Source organism: Uranotaenia lowii, chromosome 1 (assembly GCF_029784155.1).
Source record: "Uranotaenia lowii strain MFRU-FL chromosome 1, ASM2978415v1, whole genome shotgun sequence".
NCBI lineage: Eukaryota > Metazoa > Arthropoda > Insecta > Diptera > Culicidae > Uranotaenia > Uranotaenia lowii.
In genome coordinates this window covers 95,561,551-95,589,372 of record NC_073691.1, presented here as the reverse complement: position 1 = coordinate 95,589,372, position 27,822 = coordinate 95,561,551, and the positions used below count along the sequence as shown (strand labels likewise).

The window sequence follows — 27,822 nt, the reverse complement described above, 5'->3', positions numbered from 1 at the left end:
ACTGCCAAATCGTAAAATTAATCCTCTGTTTATACGAGCGAAAATTGCGTGGACCGCCCATTCAGATTCATCTATTTCATCTACACTTTTCGTCATGACCGCTAATTTTCCGTTGGTCAGTCTCTAGCGATCGGTCGCGAGTAGAACACGTGAACATAAGTTTGAACCGTTGCGCGCCGAACTTTTCTTTGGTGGAGTGAAATGTGTAACTGCCTGGATTCTATATGAAGCGTGCAGCTCTACCTGCTGGGAATCTATATAAACATCATCGGTAGCAAGAAAATATGTTAATCTCTATCTAAACTGTCTTTCATCTGTGCGAATAACCGCAATCAGTGTAAAGGGCTATTAACAATGGAGAAAAACAAAATCACAGATCGTCCAACGGTTAGCCATCATCCAGCGTCAGCATCGAAAAAAATTCGTTCAAGCACTAGCCGGGATTCCGTGAGATCAATCAAATCGACCAACGAAGTGACAATCCAGAGACCTCAGCGCTCCACCTCGCAAGCTCAGCGATCTACAACGGATACAGGGGGAGCTACACCCGATTCAAGAGTAGGTAACACAAACTATTGTTAGTCAAGTTTTGTTTCTTGTTGTGATTGGTATATGGGTAAAAAAAGAGTGCATGAAATTGAAATGAAGATGTTCTGGAATCGAACTCTATGGAGCCACCACACAATGGGGAAAAAGTGTACAAACCGCGAAGAAATTCAATATCTTTCGTCCTACATGACCCAAATCTACGAAAATATACTTTCCTTTCGTGAAAATTTCCGGAGAATCTATTGGACATAGTTTCAAACGCCGCACAAGCTTGCGAACGGAGATATAGTGCCTTTTTAACCCCTCATTCCCCTATATTTTGTAAACATTCCAGAAAAACACTGTTTCGAACCAGAGAACTTTGAACGAAAACAGACCTATCGTGTGTAATTTTTTCTGAGGAATCGAATGAAGGCTGTTTGAGCCACCGCTCGCTTCAGAAAATGAAGTTATGTCTGTTTTTACCCTCAATTCCCCTATATTTTTCAATTATTTCCGAAAAAAGCTGGTTCGCACTTGAAAATTTTGAACCAAATGGGTTGTATCTTGTGTGGTTTATTTCGAGCAATCGAATGAAGGCTGTTTGAGCCCCCGCACACTTCGAAAAATGAAGTTAAAGCTGTTTTACCTTCAATTCCCCTCAATTTTTCTAATTATTTAGAAAATGCATGTTCGGACTTGAAAATTTTTGAATCAAATGGAACGTATGATGTGTGATTTTTTTTCGAGGTATGCAACGAAGCCTATTTGACACACCGCACACATCAGAAACAGGAGTTATGGCAAGTTCAGAAAAACCGAGATCCGACTTGAAAATTTTGAACCAAACGAGACTTATCTTATGCAATTTTTTCCGAGGAATCCAATGAAGGCTGTTTGAACCACCACATGCTTTGAAAAATGGAGTTATAACTGGTTTTACCCTCAATTCTCCTACATTTTTTTCTTAAATCATAGAAGAATGTAGGGGCATTGAGGGTAAAAACAGCCATAACTCCATTTTACAAAGCGTGCGGTGGCTCAAAAAGCCTTCATAAGATTCCTCGAAAAAAATCACACAAGATACGTCCCAAGAGATTCAAAATTTCCAAGTCCGAACATGCGTTTTCTTAACAATTTGAAAAATGTAGGGGAATTGTAGGTAAAACAGCTATAACTCCCTTTTACGAAGCGTGTGGTGGCTCAAACAGCCTTCATTCGATTCCTCGAAAAAAAATCCACAAAATACAACCAATTTGGTTCAAAATTATCAAGTTCCAACATGCTTTTTCTGAGCTATTTGAAAAATGCTGGGCAATTGAGGGTAAAACAGCCATAACTTCTGTTCCCAATCCGTGCGGTGGCTCGAATAGGCTTCGTTGGATTCCTCGGAAAAAATCGCATAGGATATAACCCATTTGGTTCAAAATTTTCAAGTCCGAACATGTTTTTTCTGAAATTATTGAAAAATAATTCCATTTTCCGAAGCGTACGGTGGCTCAAACAGCTTTCATTGGATTCCTCTGAAAAAATCACACAAGATACGTTCCAAAAGGTACAAAATTTTCAAGTTCGAACATTCATTTTCTTAACCATTTGAAAAATTGAGGGGAATTGAAGGTAAAACAGCCATAACTTCATTTTTCGAAGTGTGCGATGGCTCAAACAGCCTTCATTCGATTGCTCGAAAAAAACCACACAAGATACAACCCATTTGGTTCAAAATTTTCATGCCCGAACAAGCTTTTTTCAGAAATAATTGAAAAATATAGGGGAATTGAGGGTAAAAACAGACATAACTCCATTTTCTGAAGCGAGCGGTGGCTCAAACAGCCTTCATTCGATTCCTCAGAAAAAATTACTCACGATAGGTCAGTTTTCGTTCAAAATTCTCTGGTTCGAAACAGTGTTTTTCTGGAATGTTTACAAAATAGAGGGGAATTAGGGATTAAAAAGGCACTATATCTCCGTTCGCAAGCTTGTGCGGCGTTTGAAACTATGTCCAATAGATTCTCCGGAAATTTTCACAAAAGGAAAGTATAATTTCATAGATTTGGATCATGTAGGACGAAAGATATTGAATTTATTCGCGGTTTGTACACTTTTTCCCCCATTGTGCACCGGTAACGAATTATGCTGATAAATTTTTTAGCAGAATCGTCTACATCAGGAGAAAGTTGCTTTTTTAATCAACGGGGACCTCTGAGTGTTCTTTTCATAAACACAAGTTCGCTCTTTTTTTCGTAAACTATGTTGTAGAATTAAAAAAAAAAAAACAAAGTTACAATAAAAAGTTTAAAGAAAAACAATTTTTAGAAACGCCAAATTTTGTGAGATATCTATAGTCTGTCTAAACACGATTTAATATGACCCGTATAAACACAATTTAAGGAGCAAATCCTATTTTTGTTTCACTTTTATGTTCTATATAATCTTCTATCACAGTGAATCAATAAAACATTAAATTCCTGATGTAAAATCAGGCCAAAATAGCAATGGGTGATCGTGCTCACTGATCATCTTTCGGACATAAACAGCTGTATTCATTGTGTTCTGTCGATTAGGGGTCATTTTTGAATTTCTCAAACCCTGGGGTCTAAAAAGCTTAGTTTTGGTTCAAAACTTATCCAAGAATTTTTAAGTTAGGTTTACATGAGGTTTACATACTCTGCATTCTACAAAAATAACCCTCGCCAATAAAACTGCATTTAAAAAATCCTTAACTTCTGAAAGTCAAATGTTTTTTAACTGAAAACTTCACAGAAGCTTGGTTTTGTGATAAGAAAAGTTATATGCTTATGCTTATGATGCTTATGATACGTACACAGCCAGATCTTGTAAGCATCCCGGTGAATAGTAAAAAAACATTACCTATTCACTTTATCTTGGTCGGGCCCACTGTGCAGTTTTGGACGCAGAGACGATTGGAACAAAGAGAGGAGAAATATGGACAACAGTACCATACGTTTCCATAATAATGAAAAGGCGAATTATTATCGTTGGGAGCACAAATGCTAAAATTTGGCGTGCTCCTGACGTCGATCATCTTTTAAGATTCCTCTTGTATGGAAATGTGATATTTTCACACAGAAATCCGAAATTAAGCATGCCATTTTTTTTTTCTTTTATCGAGATTTATTTATTTGAGCATGTCGTCAATGTGAGTTTCTCATCGAAATATTGTTCTAAATTTCAGATTTCTGCATGTCATCATTTCTTCAGGGTTGCTAGCGATTTTTCGTTTTGAAATTCCAAAGTTTTTCCCGGTTTTTCCCAGGTTTTCTCCCGGTTATAAATGCTGATTTTCCCGATATTTATTATACTCGTTTTTGAAATAAAATCATGGTACATAAAAAACTCAATATAAAGGGCTTCAAATTTTTACTAATTGTATCCCAAAGCTTGTTAAACGGTTAGAAATCATGACAAACACTTCGGCGTCTTCTAACACGTAGTCTTTTCGTACCAAATTGACAGGTTTTCATGATTTTTTTTTTCAACAAATCTAACTAACTCCACAATTTAAACAATTTTGAAACAATAAGTCCGGTTTAATTGATCTTGAAACTATAATGTAGTACTTTTAAGCCGATATACATTTTCTAGAATTTTTAAAGAGTTCTAGAAAAAAAGGTCGAGTATGGGGGGGGGGTAAAAGTACGACCTAAGTGCGATCCGATTTTTAGACAATTTTGCAGTTGTTTTTCCAAAAAACCAAGATACATTTCTACACATTTCTGCATAAAGTCAAGAGGTAAACTATTTTATACCAATTTGCCTACAGCAGCAGTTTCTGTATTCATTTCTGATACAAATCCTTCACATAGGCAAACAACCTGAGCTAATTCGGAGTTCTCTACTAATTGTTTATATTCGTTCGGTTTACGAAGTCCAGCTCTCCAATATGCGCTGATGTTTCCAGTGCATTTTGAAAAAAGTTAAAACTTTGGATTCAGTATTACATTTGTACTTTTGCCCCATTTGCAGTTTGTACTTTTACCTCTTTAAGATTTTTTGTGATTCATAAAATGCAACTTTCCCTCATTTCATGTCTGGATGTAGGCAGTCCAAATCATTATGAATCCACGCCAGAGTTTGGAATTTTGCTGTTCCCAGTTTGTGACAATCTTTAAACGTACTTTTATCCTACTCGTACTTTTACCCCACTCTAATCTATAATTTGTATAAAAATATGTTAACAATACATCGAAATATATTATAAAATCAACTTGTATATAGATTTGTCGTTCAAAACTTAAAATTATCAGATTGCAGGAAAATATTTAGTTATTTTCTAAATGCAGTTAATTTTAATACATGTTTTTTAAATAAATGTTTTTTTTAAATACAAAACAATGAATAACTTTAGTAATAGTCATTTGAACTAAAGATTCGTGAAAATATAGAAATCGTGTAAAAGACAGGACTGAGCTTTAATTGTTTGAGTGTAAAATATTATTTTTTATCAAGGTTAAGACCTTAGATTTCGTAAACTTCAAGCAACAGCTTAACGTAGAATGGATTAAAAAACTTAACACTTGCAATGTAATGCTTTGTTCTTCAGGCCAATTCAAACGAAATACACAACAACAACATTGGAAAACCAATATCTTTTTCTGGTGAAAAAGAAGTGTAACCCTGCTTAAAAACGTCTCACGTTTCCAAATTATTTGCTTGCGAACTCGCTAACTTTCAGCTACTCAGTTCAGAGTGACGGCTACTCAGTTGTCGCCAAAACCGCACCTACTCAGTTCTGACTAAACGGCTTTTACTCAGAACTGACTAACAGCCCTTTTCGCGACAACTGAGCCATGGTTACTCAGAATGCGCGAATAATTCTGAAGCAGATTTTGGCCGCTTTTTTCATTCTAGAATAGTTAAACTTATATTATTTTCCAGACAAATGATGGATTTATTGATTTGATGAATAACAAAAGTTCAAATGTTGTGCATACACATTTATTTTAAAAAAATTAAATTTTTTTCGCCCGTCGGGTTTTGTCTCCCGGGCCGGGACCCTATATGCCGTAATAGATTTAGTTATGGCAATTGTATTAGGACCACTTTCGTTACAGAACCCTGTAATAAAAATAATATCGGATAATAGATTAAAATTACCTTTGAAATGAATACTTACAATGTAAATTTTAAAATTTTTGCTGCACGAAAACAACCAAGTCCGACCGCCTCGCACAAACTGATCATCATTTACTCAGTTGTCGCCTTCAAGCACTCGAGTTCTCTGAGTGCCGAATTTTCTGACGTCTGAGTAAATTTTCCGCTGATTTCTGAGTTCATTAAGATCAGCCGACGGCTGCCTCATACATGTGGCGACGTCTGAGTAAAAGGTAGCCGGGCTCTGAGTATTTCAAATTTAGCGAGAAGAGCGAAAAAATAAAATAACTCATATTTCTCCGAAATTAGTTAAAAAAGCTATTTTTTTATTTTTTTATTTTTTTTTATAGTCTCCATTTATTATTTCTTTTTTTTTTCAATAATCGAATTACAATATTGTTAACAATTCAAACTTTCGAAATAATATTCAAACTTCGTTTGTTTACTAATGAACGAAAATAAGCGTTTATGAGAAATTATCAAACATGTCTATTTTCCCGGTGCGGTGTCGAAATTCCCGGTATTTTCCCGGTTTCCCGGTGACGTGATGAAATTCCAAAGTTTTTCCCGGTTTGCTAGCAACCCAGTTTCTTGTCAATATTGATCTTGGTACTAACGCCATTACTCGCTCTTGAAATACTTGATTGTTTACTTTTAGTTTGTCGATGGAATTTGTTTCTTGACACTTGACACTGTTAATCATTTCAACAATCGAAATCTTGTTCAGGGGCCGTTCACTGATTACGTAAGCATGATTTTTTAATTTTTCAACCCTCCCTCCCCCCCCTTGTAAGACAAAGTAAGATTTTTCCAAACCCACCTTCCCTCCCCCCCCCCTCTAGATCTTAAGTTTTCCATTATTTGAGAAATTGAAACGATTCTTCAAAAACTGCTTGTAAATATTAAAAATGTGACATCCATGCTTCAAAGCAAAGCTCTTTTAAAGTAAAACTTAATAACAAAATTTGGAAAACACAATTTGTACAAAACAACAGATCAAATGTCATAAACGATTATAGAAAACATTATTTATGACATAGCATATTCGGAGTAACAATAATCTTCAAGGGGACAATGGTGTGAATAGCCTATTAAAAGCTGAATACTAGAGTGCCTCAAATGACCCGACTTTTGAAAAAGTTAAGTGCTGCAGGCTAGTGCAAGGTCTCATGCCAAATTTGGGCCAGATCGGATCACGGGAAGGGGTCGCTCAACGAGCCTGAAGTTTGTATGGGATTTTGAAGCATTTTGTTCGGGAGAAAGCCTTAATTATGACAAATAATTTATCATAATTTGGGCTTAAGGAAAATCTGTTTTTAAAAGGTTGAAGGAAACCAAAGTTATCCATGAAAAACTGGTTTTCATGTTTCTTCCGAACAAAATTTCTCAAATCCCATACAAGCTTCAGGCTCGTTGAGCGACCCCTTCCCGTGATCCGATCTGGCCCAAATTTGGCATTAGACCTTGCACTAGGCCTAGGATGAATTTAAGCCTGCAGCGCATAACATGCTACAGGTTTCGAACTTCCCATACAAATTTGGGACAGTCTACTGAACATTCTTAAATTAAATAAATAAATAAATAAATAAATAATCTTCAATAAATATCCACAATCGAATAAACAAGATAAAATTTAAATTCCGAGTAAAAAAAGAGTAAAAAATCGGGTTAGCACAAGGGGTACTTTAAAAATTATTATGGTACCTCAGACTCATTTCAGCGGTAAGCGATAAAGTTTTAGGATTTTTTTTGTAAATCGTTTGTAAACTTAAGAGTTGGTACTGTCTATCACTTAAACAACTGTCTTGAAATTCATTATCTAAAGCGCCTCATATTGATTTTTAAAGATTTTTCCTTGATGAAATCATTTTCGAAATATCACGGATTCAATTCGTGGTGTCGCAACGCGCTACTTTCCTTTTTGTTTCTATAAATTTCTTAATTTAAAAGATTGTTATGATGGAAGCGAAAAGCGACAATTTTTTTTAATAATGTGATTTAGTTGATTTGGTATAAACCAACGTGCCGGTTTAAAACGATTCTTCATTAATTTTATAGAACTAGCATTTTTTTTTTATTAATTCAAAGACATTAAAAGATAAGAAACATAAAAAATAACCAACAAAAAGGTAGTAAGAAAAAAACCTGTATAATATGGTTTCGTATGGCTGTGACGAATTATCAATGGAATATTTCTTACGTAAGATTTTTGGAAATAGCCCCCACCCTACCCCCCTAGCAAGAGATCGTAAGCAAATGTGAAACCCCCCCCCCCTCCCCCCTATGTGCTTACGTAATTAGTGAACGGCCCCTCAGACATAAAATTGACACCGGTCCTTGTAAGACAACACCCAAAATTCAGCCTCTGTGCCAATGGCGTGTAGTCAATTACATAGCATCATTGGTACAAGAAGGTAACGCGACCGGTGCTGATTCGATTTGCTCCCACTGGCATTAATCTCCCAAGTTAACCGAATTGCGTATGTCTGAAAGAAACAATATAAAAACGTTCTCACCTCCCACCCTATCGCATCACAAGACGAAGAAGGATGGAAATAAATACCGGCCAACACCAGGCAGCCAGCGAACCGAGCACTGTGCGTGTGAATGTAGCAAAAGCAACAACAAAAACATCCTTCTAATTCAATCCAATGGCACCGGCAAACCACGGCCGAGCTGTGCGTGTGTATGTAGCAAAAGCAACAACAAAAACATTCCTTCAATTTACCGGCAAACAATCATCGGCCAAGCTGCCCGGCTTTAGCAGCTGTGTATATGTAGCGTGTGTATGTAATAGCAGCCAGTAAGCAAAGCACAGTTCTCATTCGATGGGTTTCCCGTTTTCTTCACTCCCGTTCCCTTTCCCGTTTCCATCACAAGACAAATGAATACCTTGAAAGGAGGCCAAACGCCGGGAAGCCACTGTCGTGCGTTTCTTTTGTGATTGATCGGTGGCAGAATGCCTATGACAAATATCCCTCTTCCTGCATGAAGCTCAATTAGTACACTGGTTAAGATGTCGGTCTGGTTGGTGATTTGAGTTCGATTCTCCCTACGGGCGCTGTGGTTTATATTTTTATTTTCTTGTTTCTGGGATGAATTATCCAATAGGAACGAAATCCCATAAAATGTGTTTCTTGTTTCGCTTGAATGTAGTGGTTATGCATCATTTTAGTTGGGAGCCGAGTCCTTATGCCAGTTACGGTTTTTCAAACATACCGTCTTCGGCACAGTGCACATTTCAGGGCATTATCGGCACAGAGATTTGCTAAATAGGCATTGGATTTTTGCAACCTCTTCTATGGGTGAATATATTTTCACAACATTCGGTTGGGTTCACTGCAATTAATGATCAAAACAATTTTCAGAACAATTTTTTTTGAGCTTTTAATCTTTTAAAAATCAAATCAATTTTTCTATTTGAAAAAAAAAATCCGCAGCACAAAAAAGCGCGTGTTGATACTTCAGCACACAACTTCTCATCATAGTTTTATGATAACAAAAGTTAAGAAGAAAACCATACGGATTTAGAAAGCTATTATTTCCATACAATTAAAAACCCGTCTAAATTCAGTGATGTTGTGTTGTGTGTTATGTTTCTGAGACTTCCATAAAACGTTATTAAAGAAAAACAAAACATTTTCAACTTTCACTGGCTCTGAAGCTCTTCCAGCATTTGACACCTGTTTGTCGAACACCTTATAAGATTTACATCTTTTTAAAGAATGTACACGTGATAATATGTGCAAAATTTCATGTCAATCTTTCAAGTGATTCTTGATGTAAAATTCAAGCAATAAGTGCTTTGAACAAAAGTTTTGTTCAAAATCATTTAACCCTCTAAAACCAAATTTTTTACTTCTTAAATCATCAACAAATTAGTTGTTACTGTGATTTTTTATTAAAAAAAATTAGAAACCTCGCTGGTGAACTGACAACAAAACACAAACTTCCGACAATCTAGTACTGCACTTTTCTTTGTCGGAAGTCTTTCTGAAGTCCGGACTTTCGAAGTAAAATTCAGTGCTGGCGCGTTAATAGTTGTTTCGAATTGAGGAAATCTGTAATGAGTTGTGGTTAGAAAAAAAGTTCTAAGATTTTATTTGGCTATACGGCAACAATGGTGTTATAATTTCTTGAATTTTATTTTGATAAGAAAAAAATAAATAAATTAATGATCACAATTTATCGCACAGTTCCGTAAAGGAGTTCGAGTTAATCACATGGCTTACAGTTTTTACTTACTTTTCATGTTCTAAAAATATATTTTTTACGATCTTTGAGGTACAACCGTGCTGTTCAGAATAAACAATTTATATTAAAAATTGATAGCTTAATGCGACTGTTGTTGATGCGCCGCGGGATAACTCGCTTAACCGATATATTTAAGTTTGGGCAATATAAACGGAGAAATACATATCTCATCTCGCTGTCTATTTATTACTAGCTGACCGATTCTTTCTTCATTTCGCAAGTAAACAAATTTCCGCGATACGTTATTGAGTTGATTGGTATATCGTGTTTATGTACACGGCCAGAGGTTGATAAATTCACACCCTGCCCTAGTCAGACAAAGTTGTCAATTCATAGAAAAAATATCGGATCACCACGGGTAACAATCTCACGTAATTCATGGATTAAATTTTGCCCACACAACGAGAGCGTTGGACTAATGGTCTCTATAAAAGAAATTATGGATTAACTAATATAAAGTAGATAAGAGCACCCCGAATGCTACAAATCGAATAGCTAGATTTTATGATTTTAAGCCAAAAATGGGCTTGTTGAGTTCATGCGCAAAGTATTAGAATGGTGCATTGTCATTATTCAATCTAATTATTATTAAAGTATGCATTAGAGGATAGACTTATTGTGGATGGTGATAATTACTAAGACAGGTAATTATGTTCTGTAAATTTTTTATCTATCGTAGATTTTATCCATACAAGACACAATGATACCAAAGATATCATTTCCTTATCCTTAATATTTCATCTGCAAATGTTTCCTGACATTCCACTAAAAAAAAGTTCATGAATGGCTCAACATATTCAATTCTATCCTAAATTCAAGTTTACATAGATATACCCCAAAACTCACACACAAAATTTTCGAGGCCAGAAATTAGCAAAATTTTGCTCAAATTTGACCAGCTAGAAACTTAGCAATCAATTTAGCAATATTTTTTAACTAAAATTTTAGCAAACGAGTACAAAAGTTAGCCGCCGCAGTTTTTACTCAAATTTCTAGCAAAAACCGGAGAAAAAGATTGCCCGGATCCGTAATTTCATGTTTCTTTATTTTTTCTCTGGAAAATCAGGGGAATGTTTGAATATTGAATAAAATACATAAATTTCATTCACTTATAATTTATTTTTCACATTTTTTATATTTTTTTTCACATTTTTCCTATTCTGGGAACGCACCTACTGGCGAGCGAAATGCCATGCCACCTTCGTCAAAGAAAGCACCGGGGTGTTTGCCGGATGCAGCTTGTTGAATTTCCAGTTGTGGTCCTTCTTCATTACCGGCCTGTGGCGCGCTTCATGTTGCGGTTTTATCCTGGTAGAAAAAAAAAAACAAACACACAAATTAGAAATTGAGAAATTATAGAATCTGAACACTTTAAAATCAGACCTTACCCTGTAAGCATCCGGTGTCGATTCAGCTACCATTTCGTTGTGGAGTTTGCCACCACAAGAACCATCAGCAACGAACATCCGGAACCGCACTTAATCGCGACAGCTTTTTATTTTTCTCCCTACTGGCGCGGCGGCTGGTGTCTGTGAACAAAGCGGCTGAAAAACCTTCGTTTTACTAAAATCAAGTAAAATGACTTTTTTTATTACTAAAATCAAGTAAATTTAGATTTTTGCTAACTCAACAGTAAAAAAATATTTTTGCTAACGGGAAGTAACAGCGAAATTTTGCTAAGTGGAGCCCCGAAAGTTTTGTGTGCAACGTAGGTGTGCTACAAATTAATTGAAAGTTTATTCATTCAAAGTACTTTTTTCCTAAACATTGACCATTTCATCATTAAAATCTTCAACGGTGCACGAAATCTGCAGCAGAAAGTTTTCAACAAAAAAAATGTACAACTGAATCTAGAACCACTGTACAACGACTGTGTCAAAATCATAAGCTCCGCCTTCAGATCAAGTCCAATCCCTTAACTGATGGCCGACAGTGGTCAATTACCCTTTATCTATCTCCTCACTAAACATCTCTCCTTGAAAGCTAGAAGATCACTCGCTAATGGTGGCTCCAGAGATAAGGAGCGTATTCGAAAAAAATGCAACACTTTGTTTTGTAAATAACTTTTGAATGCATGGATGCAAATTGATAACATTTTCAGCGAAGCTACCTGTACCTGTAATGTTGATATGTGTAAATTTTTGTGGCGTTCTGTAAAGTGATTTTTGAGATAGCGTCGAATGGAGAAGTTTTTCGACTTTACTATTTGGGCAATACGTACGCCAGTTATAATGTAAACTACTAACCACCTCTTTTTTTTTCAAATCAAGACCATCCTTGATTACGTTTTTTACTTCCTGAAGTTTGACCTTTAAAATAACAAATAATTTTGAATTTGTTCAAAGTTTTTACAAATTTAGTCGATTGTCCTCCTTCGCACAAAAACAACATATTTGACTTTTTATCACTCCACCACAGTTTTGAGAAATGGCACGATTCCAGATCCAACTTAAACATAGTATTCACTTCGTGGAAGCTATTGAAGTGCTTTGCAGAGACAATGGTCATATTGGGAGGCATGAAACACCGAGTGACTTATAGTTTCCACAGGTCGTTAGCGCCCTCAATTGACACGAATGCCAAAACATTGTTAAAGTGTCACAAATAAACAAAAGATTTAGCGTCCTCAAGTACTAGACATTAAATTTCTCAATTTTTACTCCTTATTTATCTCCGGAAAATACAGGCAAGACTCATCAAGGAAAAATTTCTGGTTTGAAACATGCCAGTTGACCACTAAAGTGTTCGTTTTCTGTCCATTACGAAATTTTTCACAATATCTCCCCATTAAAGCATGGATCTTCTTAAATCTGGATGCGCTGTTTATTATACCATAGCGCTCCTAGTTGCCGGATCTGGAATGTTTTGAAAGTTCTTTGTTCGGAAATGTTTCCTCTATCAGTGCTGAAAATTTCATTACGATTCACTTGATGGAAGCCGCGAGACGAAAATTTTGGTCATGCACGTTAAAAATCCGACGTAGTCGGGTTCAAAAATCGCGAAATCGTTAAAGATGGTCAAGAAATTCAGTGTCGACCGGTGCACCGTCAGAAGGCTTCGTCTGCGCGAAGGAATAAGGTCTTAACGGGCAACCAAAGTGAACATTGAAGAAGAATGTAGAAGCCAAATGACGTGCCCGGAAGTTATACAACAAGATTCTAACGGAGTACAACGGATGCATCCTCATGGATGACGAAACGAACGTGAAGATGGATTTTGGGCGGCTTTCTGGCCAAAAATTCGGAGTGATGTCCCCGGCAAGTTCAAATTCGTTTTTGCCGATAAGTTTGCAAGAAAGTGTTTGATCTGGCAAGGTATTTGCAGCTGCGGCTGCAAGCAGCTGAAGAAGAAAAGAAAATTATATCCTTCCTCCACAAATCAAAACTCCTTCATAAATTATTAAAAAAAAACTCCTCTTTTCCTTCAGATGAATACAAAAAAAAAAAACAAATAGTACAGAAAAAAAATACATGAAACGATACCACCAATGGGGATGAATAAAGCAATTGGTTTAAAATCCCAAAAATTTTGAGATCTTTTTTAGTTTTCTTTATCAGTTCGTCTTCAATGTTCGGAACAAAATCTTCAATTAACAGCATCCTTTGGACCTTCCAGGGTTGCTAGCGAACCGGGAAAACCGGGAAAACCTGGAAAAACTTTGAAATTTCATCACGTCACCGGGAAACCGGGAAAATACCGGGAATTTCAGCACCTCACCGGGAAAATTGACATGTTTGATATTTTCTCATAAACGCTTATTTTCGTTCATTAGTAAACAAACGAAGTTTGAATCGCTTTTTTAACTTATTGCGGTGCAAGTGTTAAGTTTTTAATCCATTCTACGTTAAGCTGTTGCTTGAAGTTTCCAAAATCTAACCTTGATAAAAAATAATATCTTACACTCAAACAATTAAAGCTTAGCCCTGTCTTATACACGATTTCTATATTTTCACGAATCTTTAGTTCAAATGACTATTACTAAAGTTATTCATTGTTTTGTATTTAAAACATTTATTTCAAAAACATGTCTTTGGATTTGTACGAAGAAATTTAACTTCATTTAGAAAATAACTAAATATTTTCCTGCAATCTGATAATTTTAAGTTTTGTACGACAAATATCCATACAAGTTGATTTTATAATATGTTTCGATGTATTGTTAACATATTTCTATACAAATTTAGAGTAAGGTGGATAAAGGTACATTTTAAGATTATCACAAACTGGGAACAGCAAAATTCCAAACTCTGGTGTGGGTTGATGATGATACATCTAGAGATAACTTTTTTTCGTAGAAGTTGAAAATACTCTCAAAAATGAGGGAAAGTTGCATTTTATGAATCACAAAAAAACCGTAAAGGGGCAAAAGTACAAACTGCAAATTTTGCAAAAGTACAAATGATATACAGAATCCAAAGTTTTAACTTTTTTTAAAGTGCACTGGAAACATCAGCGCATATTTTTGAATCTACAAAATCCAGCTAGCGCAAAAAATTGCTCAAAACGATGAGAACTGGACTTCGTAAACCAGACGAATTTAAACAATAAGTGGAGAACTCCGAATTCAATCAGGTTGTTTGCCTATGTAAAGGATTTGTATCAGAAGCGAACACAGAAGCTGCTGCTGTAGGCAAAAATTGATATAACATAGTTTTCTACTTGGCTTCATGCAGAAATGTGGAATTTTGAATGATCGTACGTTTACCCCACATCATTCGAACTTTTGCCTCAGAGGTGGGTGGTAAGAGTACGTTTCGATAGCAGTTAGGCATTTTGACTACTGCTATCATATGCGTCGATCGATTATCTTCGTAATTTTTTAGAAGATAGATAAAAGTCTAAGGAATCAAATGTTGCTCTTGGTTTTTTGGAAAAACAACTGCAAAATTGTCTAAAAATAGGATAGCACTTAGGTCGTACTTTTACCCCACCATACCCTGCCTTTTTTTCTAGAACTCTTTAAAAATTCTAGGAAATTTATATCGGATTAAAAGTACTACATTATAGTTTCAAGATCAATTTAATCAGACTTATATTTTCAAAATTGTTCAAATTGTGGAGTTCGTTAGATTTGTTTTAAAAAAATCATGAAAACCTGTCCATTTGTTACGAAAAGACTACGTGTTAGAAGACGCCGAAGTGTTTGCCATGATTTCTAACCGGTTAACAAGGTATCTGTTAAAATTATTAGAAATTTGAAGCCTTTTATATTGATTTTTTTATTCACCATGATTTTATATCAAAAAACGAGTGTTTTAGATATCGGGAAAATCTTCATTTACAACCGGGAAAAAACCTGGGAAAAACCGGGAAAAACTTTGGAATTTCAAAACGAATAATCGCTAGCAACCCTGACCTTCGTCGACCGTCCGGAACCGGCCTTCTTTCGATGCTCTGTTTGTTAACTTAGAATGTCAAGGTGTAGATACCAAAGCTGAAGTATCTGTTATCCACAAACTGATGTAAGGTTTTTTCGACACGGAAGATTATTTCCTAAAAAAAAAATGAAAGCATATTCCAAACGAACATAATTTTATCATTTTTAACCGGAAATCCTGAGCAAAAAGCACATTGAAATTATATCAGTTTTTGAAATTCTGTGAAAATAATAACCCGCAATCGTGTGTTGGTTTTCTTTTGCCATTTCAGGAAGAACGCAAAGCAAACGGGCGCATTGTTGCAGTATGTGTGGCGCTGTTTCTAATATTCCTGGTGCTGTACCACGCCTGGCTGCGGCGGACGGCCATCGTAGCGGGTGTCATGGTCCCGGTGCTCATCATGCTACTCTACACAGCCTGGGTCCTGTACTCGGCCCGGAGACACAAACGGAAAATGATGCTGGTAAGAAATGACTGATTTTCTGATGGTTAGCGAATACTATATTTTAATTGATCTATAGGTACATTATATTAACAAGGGAATGCTGGATTATAGCATCTTAAGCGGGCCATACATTACACAAATGGCGTGTGCAAATTTGATGATTTCACGAAGATTGTTTGGTTCTATGCTAGCTCACACACGATACAAACATATTTCGCAAGAACACAATCGATTGCTGGCTTAAACAGCAACAAAAAAACCCCCCTCTTCCCCGGCTGGGGCTGAGTAATTGGCCTGAAATTTGCACAAACAGCGCCAAACACCATGGCACTGAGGGTTGTTTATACAAAAAATTTCGACCCCGACCGATTTTACTCAAACCGTTTGCGAGCTCATTCAAGCAGTGCCATACACGATGCAAATCGTATTCACAGCGACAGAATTTCATCGAATTTCACGCATTTGTACAAATTTGGTGTAGTCTATGGCCCGCTTTAGCTATTTAATTGTATTTGATTGGGTCCGCTTTGGCTATCCAATAATATTTGATTAGGATTTTTTTTTTGTGTTGAGTAGAATATCTCGTGAGATGTTCATGAATTTTCATAGGAAAATGGGTGGTTCAATAAGGGTGGACAATTCAGCTAATAAGAACAGTTCATAGAACGGAAAAATATGACAAAAATGTGAAAAAAATGTATTAAAAAATATTACAAATGACAACATATGAAAAATATGACAAAAATCTGAGGAAATGACAAACATATTTAAAATTTGACGAATGAATGAAAAATATGACAAAATATAAAAGAAAAATTACAATAACTTTAAAGAGTTAAAACAAACATAAAACAGTTCGGACAGTTCCAAAAGTTTTGACAAAATATCGCATATGACACACGAAATGGCGGACATATGAAAAATATGACAGAAATATGTCGCCTTTTATTTAAAAAAAATCAACTGGTGAAAACTGAAATCCACTTTCCTCTTCCTTTCAGTTGCGAAATGCAGCATCTTTGAATTCGGTTAACTGTATCGACAAAGAATCCACTGCTAGCACATCGGGAACTTCGGCTTATCGCACTGGCAAAAATAATTCACACCAACAACATCATAGTTCAATACGGTGCTCCAACATCAATGAACTATCGCAAGGAACCGGCAAAGGACCCTCCAAGGACATCAACGTTCGCAAGTACGAACTGGAAAAGTTACGAACGGCATCCGCCTCTAACGGTAAACCACTGGCCAAAGTCCTCCCGAGACAACAATCGTCGATCACACCAAACAGTTTGAAGGAGTTCGCACTGCAGCAGCAGCGAAGATTTTCACTGGACCCGACGAATCCGACCCTGCAATCCGTATTGAAGGCGGAGTTTGAAAAGCAACGACATCACGGGAGCAGTGGAAAAATCATCGATAAAGCTGACGCCAAACATGGCAAAAAGGTTACGAAGAGTAGTAAAGAAAGGATCGAAGCCACACATTGAAAAAAATGTATATGTCTAAAAATACGTTTAATATCTACATAAATTATAGGCAGTGTAAAATATGATGGATTTACTTTCAAACGTGTCTTGTTCTGTGCTTTACACTCCTTTTGAAAAAATCTTGAATCTGGATTTTGCGTTTTAAGGGATTTTCATGCATAACTACTTGCAAGTAATACCTCGCACCCAGCAGAGATGTCAGTTGAATTGATTATTTTTCAGTGTCAAAAGACATAACCAATTCAACGGCTAGTAACTTTCTAGCCTAATAAGATACGAAGTGACGGTCTTGAACTAAGTTGTTCAGCGGGATTTCCTTTAGAAAATGCATAAATTGGCACAAATGATATTAGCAGATTCGATGACAGGATGAGCACCACTAACTTTCCAGTTTGTGCTACACGGCTAACCAAGGCGGGTAAAGCTTCAGGTGGGTTCTTATACCAATGCACGGAATCGTCCATCTTGTGACAGGCAATCGTAATCGTAGGCATGGTAGACGAACAATTCGCTGTCAAAAAACGCTCCGTCTCCACCCCCCACCAATGAGAAACTTTTGGTACCCCTTGCCTACTTTTCCTCAATATGCACCCACCCTACTGACTCACCCTGCGGCTAACTCTTACCAAAAAACAAATACGCAAAAACCCAAACCTTGTAGCAATCATAATTATTTACTAACACACGACATTTTATAAACTTAAGCTAGCTTACATAATTTACAAACACAACACTCCAAACGCACAACAATTGTATCACAGCCAGACTTGTAAACCATTGACATTTTCGCTGACAGTCGCACAGCCTGCTTCTATCAGTTTCATTGTTCGTGCTATCAAACGCCAAATATTTACTTGCGTAAGAGTTGACTATCATCAGACGAAACGACATTCATTCTTCTTGGTGTGATTGTCGAACGAAATTTGGTGTCTTGGTACACGAGAGCGATGATTTGATGGTCAAACGACCAGAATTCCCGACAGATGACGATGTCGCCTATCTCTTTCACGCAGCAGAACCTACAGAGTACAGACTCAATAAGCAAATGCAATCTTTTCTATTCACTCTCTCCTGTGGAAAAAAAATCCGTCGCTCTGCAGCGCCGGGTGATGTTTGGATGTGTTGGTCGAACAATGTGGAATGATTATTACCGCCAGTGTTACCACATCCAAATCTGTACTTTCGAGCAAAAAAAATCTTTTTCATCTGTACTTTTTTGACAAAAATCTGTACCAACGATATATTGAAAATCAGTGCAGTTAACACATTTTTTTTTCAGTTTAACATTTCCATTGTTTGTAATAGAATCGAATATTTTTACCATTTATAGTCTCTGAAACCAATCTCTCTAATAATCTTTAAATATTTCATTAAGTCAGTATCATTTACATGGTTTATTTAAAGCCGCACTTCTATACATTACACCACACGCCAAAAATCTGTACAAATCTGTACCAAATTTTAAAAATCTGTCATCTGCACGTACAGAATCTGTACCGAAAATGAGTCCAAAAATCTGTACTTTTCTAGATAAATCTGTACATGTGGCAACCATGATTACTGCATATGGAATGAAAGTCAAACGACTAACCAATAGAAAGATCAAAATTTCATTTGACTTTTTTTTTGCTCTCCAATCAAACGATTGCGCTCTCCATGATTGTCAAGTTCATGGAGTTCACAGCATATCACAGATTCTGGCAACCCTGCCTGGCTGCACTGCTCAACGGGCGCATGGCAGAGGCCCGGAGTACCTTCGCTGTCTGCTTCCGGCTTGGCCAGACGACTGAGCTGAAGCAAACAGTCCCTTTAACTCACGAACAACGGCCCTGTAGAAAACAAACATTGTTTCTCTTTTTCTCAAAGGTTATCTTCGCCATTTTGTAACTCGCCCTGTTGGGGCCGTTGGTATTGATAAACCGATTACTACCAGCACAGTCTGAAATCTGCTGGGTTTGACGTGTTCATCGTCGGGGCTGGATGTTGTAGTGTGATGTAGAGCTAACCGATGTCTCTCACCGATCCGGAACGATCCGGTCCTTTTTTTTTTAGTTTAGTTTCTTTATTCAGTTTTATGTACATAACATTTATATTTTTGATTTTATACTCCACTGGTTACACCGTTTTAGGAGTATATCCTATGCTAGCTAAGCCCTAAAAAATCTATTTTAAACTAAAATGTATTTTTATAATGATTCCAGATTTAAATAATTATAAAACAAAATATGTACACAAATAAAACAAATTTTAAAATAATATTTAACAAACGTTCTTTTTGATATTAGAATTTTAGACTAAGCAAAACTATATAAGGTTAAAATATCATAAGAATTAAGTAGTGTTGAAAATAAATGAGTTTCTAATAACAATATCTTTATTTGCTTTTTTAACTGAACATTATTATTAAAGGGTCCACATTTCTCCTCAAAATAATTGAAAAGCTTAACACCACGAAATGAAAGAGAACGTTCCCCAATTGTTGATACGATAGTAGGCCGACCGAGTAAGTTTCTATTCCTTAATAGGTTACCAACAGAAACGGTTAATTGTTTCGCTGGGCTGTGTTGTTTTGTATTTTATTTGTTTACGTTTACCAATGTGTTTTCGTTTGACAGGTCACACTCTTAACCCTCCAAAGCTGTTCGGGTCAATATGATCCGAAGCGCACATTTCAAACATCTTTATCATCGTTCCAATATACTGAAGAACTGGGAATTTTGGAAGACCAAGGCCCTTATTCTGCGCCGCGCGTGGCGTGATGATTGTCACCTCACCTCGGAGTCACCGTGAGATTTGTCACCTTATTCCCGGAGTCGATATGGGTAAAGTGACAGAGGTTCATTCATATGTGAGTGACTGAATGAACACACCTATCAAAATGGCCAAACTTGTTCTGTTTTGTTTTGATTTTGGTCGCGCTTCGGATTTTCCGAATCAATTTTCAAAAAAACGAGTTGGAATTCCGGGTTTTAAAAGGCCAAAATCGAATTGTACGGCAATGGCAAGCTGCTTGACAAAAAACAGGGCCAAATGGTGTGGTCCAAGTGCATTATCCAAGGATGACTCCGGAACCTGCACCGAGTTGAAGGAGGAACCATCGAATGTGAAAATCGAAGACCCGAATATGTCGCCCGAACCAATCGGTACATAAAGAAGCGGATTCAAGGCCAAATTCCAAAGTGTGATCAGGTAAGTAAAGTGGTTTTCGTTTTGTGCTACAAGCTGCTAAAAATGCTGTTTGCGTGAAATTCGTTGGATGACCTTCAATTTCACCAAAAAAGTTCTTGCGATCCCAGAAAAAGTGCTATTATTCGCATCAACAACAAGTTTTTACCCTAAACTGATTATTTTATCAATTGTCCTCAAGGAAACAAACAGTGAGCTGGCCTCGAAGGTCATGATCGAGATGCTCGGAAAGTACACGGACGAAATTACCAGCTATGCCCGGGAGGATGCCATGAAGTGTATAGTGATGACCCTCGCCGATCCGAACACATCCCTGCTGGATCCGTAGCTGTCGCTGAAGCCGGTCCGGTTCCTCGAGGGAGAGCTGCCTCACAATCTGCTATCGGTGTTAGTGTCCGAGAAGCTTTTTGCAATTTCTTCCAAAAAAAAAAAAGACGTTTTCAATAAAACGTTTTATACTTAATTAATTAGTGTTAACAATTTAATTTAACTATTAAGGGCCTTTCATTCCCACGTACATAAATTTTCTGTTAAATTTCTATTTCGTCACCACCTGAAAAGGTAACGACAATCCTCACCGATTGCCGAATTAGTTCAGCGATTCTAGATTTGTTCGTGAAAATTGTTTTTAAAATGGTCATTCTTTGTTGTTGAACATTTAGAGCCAAATTATTCCCTGTTCCATAAATTTTTCATTGAATTTCTATCTCGTCACCACCTGAAAAGGTACCGACGATTGTCACCTAAAATCGTCACCCGAATGCGACGATTCTCACCCACGGTGACTGCGAGAATAGGGTGAGAACTCACAAAGTTCATCCGAAGTGACGTTCCTCACCTAAACCGACTACTGGAATAGAGTGACTTAGGTGACACGACTATCTTCACGTCACGCGCGGCGCAGAATAAGGGCCCAAGTATGTTCTATGAAAATAATGATCAAATTAACAAAAAATAAATAAAAATTGAGTTTTGAAAATCGGCTCACTGGGAAATGAAATACAGCTAAGCAAAGCCAAAGTTGGATGTCGTTTTTTTAAAGTAAGATTTTTTCTATCGGAAGATCTGAGATAGCGGTAAAAACTTTCATTGGACCCCAACATATCTATACATTGCCGGATAGATGGATTCTTGACAATTTCAAACATTAGTGAAACACTTAAATACAGAAAAGTTGTCGGAAGATATGAATATTTTAAAAATAAAATTGATGAAATTAATTTGCGGCTTTATCGGTGAGGGTTAAAGAGTTGAAATGAAAGACGGATACAAGATCAGAAGAAAAATCTAAGGTGGTGAAAAGAACGAAGAGCATTTGAAATAGCGGCTTGACCACATACTGAATTCTTTGTCCCGCACCAATTAACTGTATTGAAGAAGTAGTACCCAATAGAGGAGGCACTACGTTTTTCGATACAGTTAATTATGGATGGTTCGACCGCCATGTGAATGCACATGTGTCGAACGGACAAAAAATTTAGCATGTGATTGCTCCGTTGACCGTGGGCGACAACTCAATCTTGCGCACAACACGAAAATAAGAAATCTACCTAGCCATCGATCGAACGATATCGCACAATAGAAGACTTAACAGGCGCCACTTCATAAGAGAATCTTATGGTATAAGGTACACCGGGGCAAGTGCAAACTCGGGGCAAGTGCAAACGATCAACTTTCCTCTGTTACAAAAAAATTAAAAAATATTTCTTCTTCTAGAAGTTGTTGTTGTTGTCCAAACCAACAATCTGACATAGATAAACTAAACTTTTTTTTAATTATTCACTAAAAAAACGGCACTGTTTGATTACACACGAATTCAAGTACGTACTAGACATGAAAAGTGTGTTTTTGTTTTGCTTTTTTTGGCTACAAAAAAGGGCATTCAAATCCGATTTTTCGTTGAAAGGTGAGTGTTTGGGACTGATATTCAAGTGAAAGCAGAAATTTATGATAAATTTTCAGTAGACCCTGAAAATTGTGAAAATAATATTCACTCCTGTCTACCCGCACTGCGGGGCAAGTGCAAACGACACTACCGGGGTAAGTGCAAACGCACCTATAAGCCATGTAACATCAGACATTAAAAAAAAATCATCTCAAAAGTTGTTTAGCATTATATTAGAGTGGTCAGAAAGGGTATCCAAAGTGTTGTATCTGAAGCGGATATTCAAAATTCCGTAATGCCTTGGTAAATTAAGGTTTTTTGCTTCAAACAACAGTCAGCAAAACTGAGGTTCCAAAAAGTAATTAATATTGCAGAAAAACAGCAAATACATCAAAAAAAGTTGATAAAACATACCGGAACATGTATTAAATTCGTTTTAGTAACGATACACTGACGCATCTTTGAATAAGTTTGGGAAAAGCATTGCGTTTGCACTTGCCCCCATAAACGGGGCAAGTGCAAATTTAGAAATTTTTTCACAAAAGTGCCGTTACTTTTTACCAACATTTTTAAATTTTTAACTTTCAACGGGAATTTGCTTAGAACCATTTTAATAATGCAACGAACGATAATTGATAATTTTTGAAGATTTACATATTTTTCTAGGACATGTGAAAGTTGAACTATGGTGGAAACCGTTTGCACTTGCCCCGGTGTACCTTATATAATAGTATTTTTCTGAGTGTATAATATTACAAGTAAATTCTTAAACATTCTATATATTAATCCATTTAAGTTCCCAAAAATGAACAAGACCCATAAACACGGTAATTAAATGAATAGAAATAACAATTTGAGGTTACTTACGTTCAAGATGTTTTAAAACGGTCTGGTTTCCGTGCGGCTTACTGTAGGCACTCCATCTGCTATTGTTATCTTTCCATTTGATTCCACACAGACCGAATCTACTGGGACTTCAAGATCAAAGACCTTTATGACGTACTCATATCACTAGCAAGAACTTCTGGTACTATATTAGATACATGTCCATTTCGGCTGATATGCTGCCTGGTACTCCACAACAGTTTCGCTTGCCTTTTCCGCTTTTCAAAAAAACTGATTTTTTTTTGTTCTTTAATCCTATTAAGCTTTTTGTTTTGCGACACATTGCACCTTACATTGTTACTGGCGTGAAATGTACCAAGTCGACATCAAAACACGTTATTTTGGTAAAATACTATTATACGATTCAAAATATGGAGTCGCCTACGCGAGAGATACACTGTGTATGGACATTATTTTGCCTCTAGGTGTCACCAAAATGGGAACATTTCAGCTAAATTTATCACGATTTGAACATTCAACGACAAATTTAAACACAGTTACTGGTAGGAAATTCTCATTATAGCAACAAAAAACATAAATTTCTATGATAAATTTTTTTAAATTTAAATTTATGACAGTATACAACTTGGCTAAAAGCAGTAAAATGTGCTGTCTTTGTAATGAAAAAATGTCTGACAATTAACGCTGCAGCTACTCGTGGAAACTAGGCGGTGGCATTTGTGGGGGTGGCATTTGAGGATTGACGGTCCTGTATCGTTTTGTTTCTATAAAATTTAATAGAAATTCCGTTGTCACCGGATACTGAATGCTATAGCATACATCTACGGAGGAGAAAAAAAAGGTTATTGATATTACCAACCTTGATGTTTTTGGACTTACTCTTAAAAGTTTCATAACTATTCGGAAATGACTTATCCGTGCGTTGGCGCATAAATACCCATGCGTTATTTTCATATTTACATTCGATAATTTTGTTGTCGAGCTCTTTCAGTTCTTTCGTCAGTTTGATTTTTCCGGTTGGTGGATCTAAACCTCCCACAAAAAGATAGCCGACTTTTTCCCTAAGAATACTGCAAACAAAGGAAAGGTTAAACGAGCGTTTACATCAACGGATTTAATTTCATTTTACCCTACGCCACTTTCGATCTCAATTTTCAAACGAAAATCTACCGAATTCATAGAGGACGGTTTCCATTTAAGTACTTCTGGACATTGCCCTGCAACGTAGGGTTCCCGTGCTGGTTGGAAAATTAATCCATCCGGTTCATGGGCGAGAGTTTTGGCAAACTTTGGTGCCAATAGTGCCTTAGCTTGGGATACACCCCAAAATGCCTTATTTCGTATGCTGAACGGCTGTTTAGCTTGATCAATGAGACCACGCTTCATTGCTTCGGTACGTGGACCTTTTTTTTAGAATTTTGAATAAAAAAACAAACAAATTAATATTTACAAAGATATTTCAATACTGCCGATCATCATTACCGATAATACGCTTTTCAATGTACGCTAAACGATCCGGAAATGGGTTTTTTGAAACATCTTCGTTTTCATAACGTACGATATCGTAAACCAAGTACCTTGGTTTTTTCACACCGTTTACGATGTCAATGACCATTTCCTAAAATAAGGTTTATCAAAAAATGTAAGTTCTTTGTTTGAATTTTGTTATAAAGGTTGAAAATTACCCCATCCAATAATGTGTTGGTAATGTGGTTGTGTAGATTTTCATACTGAGGAAAGCTTATATCCGAAACGGCGAAACAGGAATTATCACGATCGAGGAAGAACACTTCGCCTCGGTTGACTATCAACATCATATAACGAGTACCATCGGCTTTCCACGACACCATGTACGGTTTAGTTTGTAACAGTTGAACATTATTTCGATCCATCGAAACTGGCTGGCATCCGGGAAATCCGTTACGTTGCCACCCACACATGGTCTGTGCCAATTGTTGCAGTTGCCCAAGACGTGGCTGTTCAACAAAATGTGTCACGCCAGAAACTCCGCTCATGAATGTCGCATTTTTCTTCACAAATTCCTTCCTCATCTTCTTGTTTTTGCGTTGGTTTTGGTTTTCCTCTGAATTACTACTTTCGCCTTCCAAACCTCGTTTCGTTCCCTTTTCTACAACTGAGTCGTCGTCACCATCATCGGCAGTTTCCTGTTCATGGTTATTTTGAGTATATGAATCTGTTTTAGAGCTGTGGCCATCATTAGTGGAATCGTCGTACTCTAGAAAAGCAAAAACGAAATGGTTAAAGCTTTGAAATAAGTGGCTTTTATTATTTCCCTACTTACCAAAGCACCAATCTGGCAACGGCGGTGCGGGTGTTGCATCTTCTTCGTCCTCGTATCGAAGAAATAGTTCCCGAATGTAATCTTCCTTGTAAATACCGGGTGGTCGGGCTCTTGCGAACGACGCCAAAGCAGCTTCCACCGAACAGTCCATTCGTTCCACCATGTAGGACACAATGAGAAAACCTGTCCGGTTGAATCCATGCGTGCAATGGACACCGATAATTTCCACCGGATGATCTCGATTGAACTCGTCCACTAGCTCTATGAATGCATTTGTTTGCTCTCTCGAAGGTGTTTCTCCGTGACCCCGACATTGCAACTTCACGTACTGGCAGTTATTATCTTCGACAGCCCGACGGTTGTAGAAACGATTTGTATTGGTCAGATCAATCCATAGTCCCAGTTTCACCTGTTAAGATTGTTGGATATTATTTTATTTTGGATCTCTAGACAGCGAGGGTAAGATCTTAAAATTGAACCTCGGGCAGCCCGAAACATTTCTTGAATTGCTTTGGAAATCAAAAATTAACATTCTATGAAACATAATTTGATACTTTCATTAGCAAATGATAGCGACTACCTAGTTTAGCACCGGAAGTTTTCCAATTTGAAGATCGAAGTTTTTATTTTTATCAATTATTGGACTTTTTGTATTAAATTCAAAACTGATTTTAAATCTCGCAAATTGATTGTTTTTTGATCGAAGTAAGGATCGACTTATTAATAAATTTTACCTTGTAGGTTTTCATGTTCTGGAACAGCATTTCCGGTGTAAAGATACACCCGACAGGCATCTGAGATTCGAATTCATCCTTGAGCGGAGTTTTGAAAGCGAGAAACTTGTCCGCAATCAACGACTCCGACTTGCGAGGGCAGTATAGCCAACGGTTCGGTATCGGTCCTGGGCCACGAGACATTTTTCCGGACAACGATCGATTCTTCTACTCGGGATATAGTTACCTACCCGTGGAATCTACGGGGTACGGAATCAACACAGCACCTTCTCAGAAACAACCAACATTCGAGAAGCTTGGGTATCACTGCGCTGTTCCCGAATTGAGGAAGAAAGTTCGCTAAATTCCTTCAACTAACAATTACGATATTGGCTTCAATTAAATCGAGGAAAAACCTCACAAAAATGACAAAAATAAAATAACGATTTGACGTTGTAAAATTCAAGGGGCTACCCGATGGCAAATTTTCACTTTCACTTTACACTTTCAGGCAGTTTTAACAACTATAGAAAAAAAAAACCAAAACGATATACCTAAAAATGAGAAGTCGAAAAATCAAAAAGTCTATTGCAAACTGGGTTGCCAGGTGCCCAGATTTGTCTGTAAAACCAAGACTTTTGACCCTTCGTCCAGATATTGGTCAGACACAGATTTTGCCCAGATTTTTGCTGAGAGTGCCCAGATTTTACAGACTTTCAAAATTGGCAGATAAAATCGATATTAATGTATCATATTTGATATGTAAGTGGCAGATTTGACTAAAATCTGGCTTGTATTCTTTGGTATGACCATGCAATCAATCATTAAACTTTTTTTTTTAAAATAAGATCGGCATGGTACGTGATAGGAAACAGTGTTTGTTATATAGTTATCAACTTGAAAATAACCCGAACATCATAGCACAAACACCATCCCTACCACCCCCCCCCCCCCCCCCCGCACACACGATTTACCAGGTTTTATTTCTTGTTTAGTACCAATTTTGTGATTTTCCGTATGCCCAAACACACACAGACTTTTTTTAAAAATTGCCCAGATTTTTCATCCTAAACACCTGGCATCCCTGATTGCAAAGTAAATGCGGTGCACCTATTCGGATCGGAGCACAGACAATCGGACCGATTACTGCTGCAAGGTGCAATGGGCGATGTAATCGAAAAGTTATTCTTTCTCTCCTTAAGAAAACCCATTTAGAACTGTCAAAAGTTGGGTGAAATTATAGCTGCATCCCACTTCCACATATGCAAAACCATCACCCAAATTCGTCAGCGCTTCCATCGCCTATTAAGCCGTGGTGAGGTTCAATAAAAAAGGTTGAAAACAATATTATGATCCATAATTGCCAGATTCTACTAGAAATTTCGCTTTTACGTGTATCACCAATCATTCCATAAAACTAATTTTTATTAATAAAATCGCCTTGGTACGTGGTAGAAAACTGTTTTTTGTTATACTTAGCGGACATCGCTCGTACACAGACATACACAGACCCTTTTACAAAATGCCCAGATTTTTTATCCTTAACACCTGACCTCCCTAAAAGGAAGGTGAGCATGTAATTTAAGATTCGAAATTTCCTGTAATGTGTATGTTTGAGAAAAAGGCTTATCAATTTTCAATTAAAAATCATCGTGCACGAGCGTGCTCATGAGCGTG

At 36.9% G+C, this 27,822-nt stretch overlaps 2 protein-coding genes across 2 annotated transcripts; one reads left to right on the top strand and one right to left on the bottom strand.

The window, feature by feature from the left end:
• Window positions 1-143: 143 nt before the first annotated feature.
• LOC129739146 (uncharacterized) lies at window positions 144-17,254 on the top strand. The gene is made up of 3 exons (XM_055730550.1): window positions 144-558; window positions 15,547-15,738; window positions 16,722-17,254. The coding sequence occupies exons 1-3, from the start codon at window positions 355-357 to the stop codon at window positions 17,211-17,213; spliced, it is 888 nt and encodes a 295-aa protein (XP_055586525.1). The 5' UTR covers window positions 144-354; the 3' UTR covers window positions 17,214-17,254.
• A 6,450-nt stretch (window positions 17,255-23,704) lies between these two features.
• Window positions 23,705-26,606, bottom strand: LOC129739145 (mRNA-capping enzyme). The gene is made up of 7 exons (XM_055730549.1): window positions 26,167-26,606; window positions 25,433-25,841; window positions 24,816-25,366; window positions 24,613-24,748; window positions 24,260-24,533; window positions 24,010-24,200; window positions 23,705-23,951 (listed from the first exon to the last, which is right to left on the bottom strand). The coding sequence occupies exons 1-7, from the start codon at window positions 26,347-26,349 to the stop codon at window positions 23,821-23,823; spliced, it is 1,875 nt and encodes a 624-aa protein (XP_055586524.1). The 5' UTR covers window positions 26,350-26,606; the 3' UTR covers window positions 23,705-23,820.
• Window positions 26,607-27,822: the final 1,216 nt, after the last annotated feature.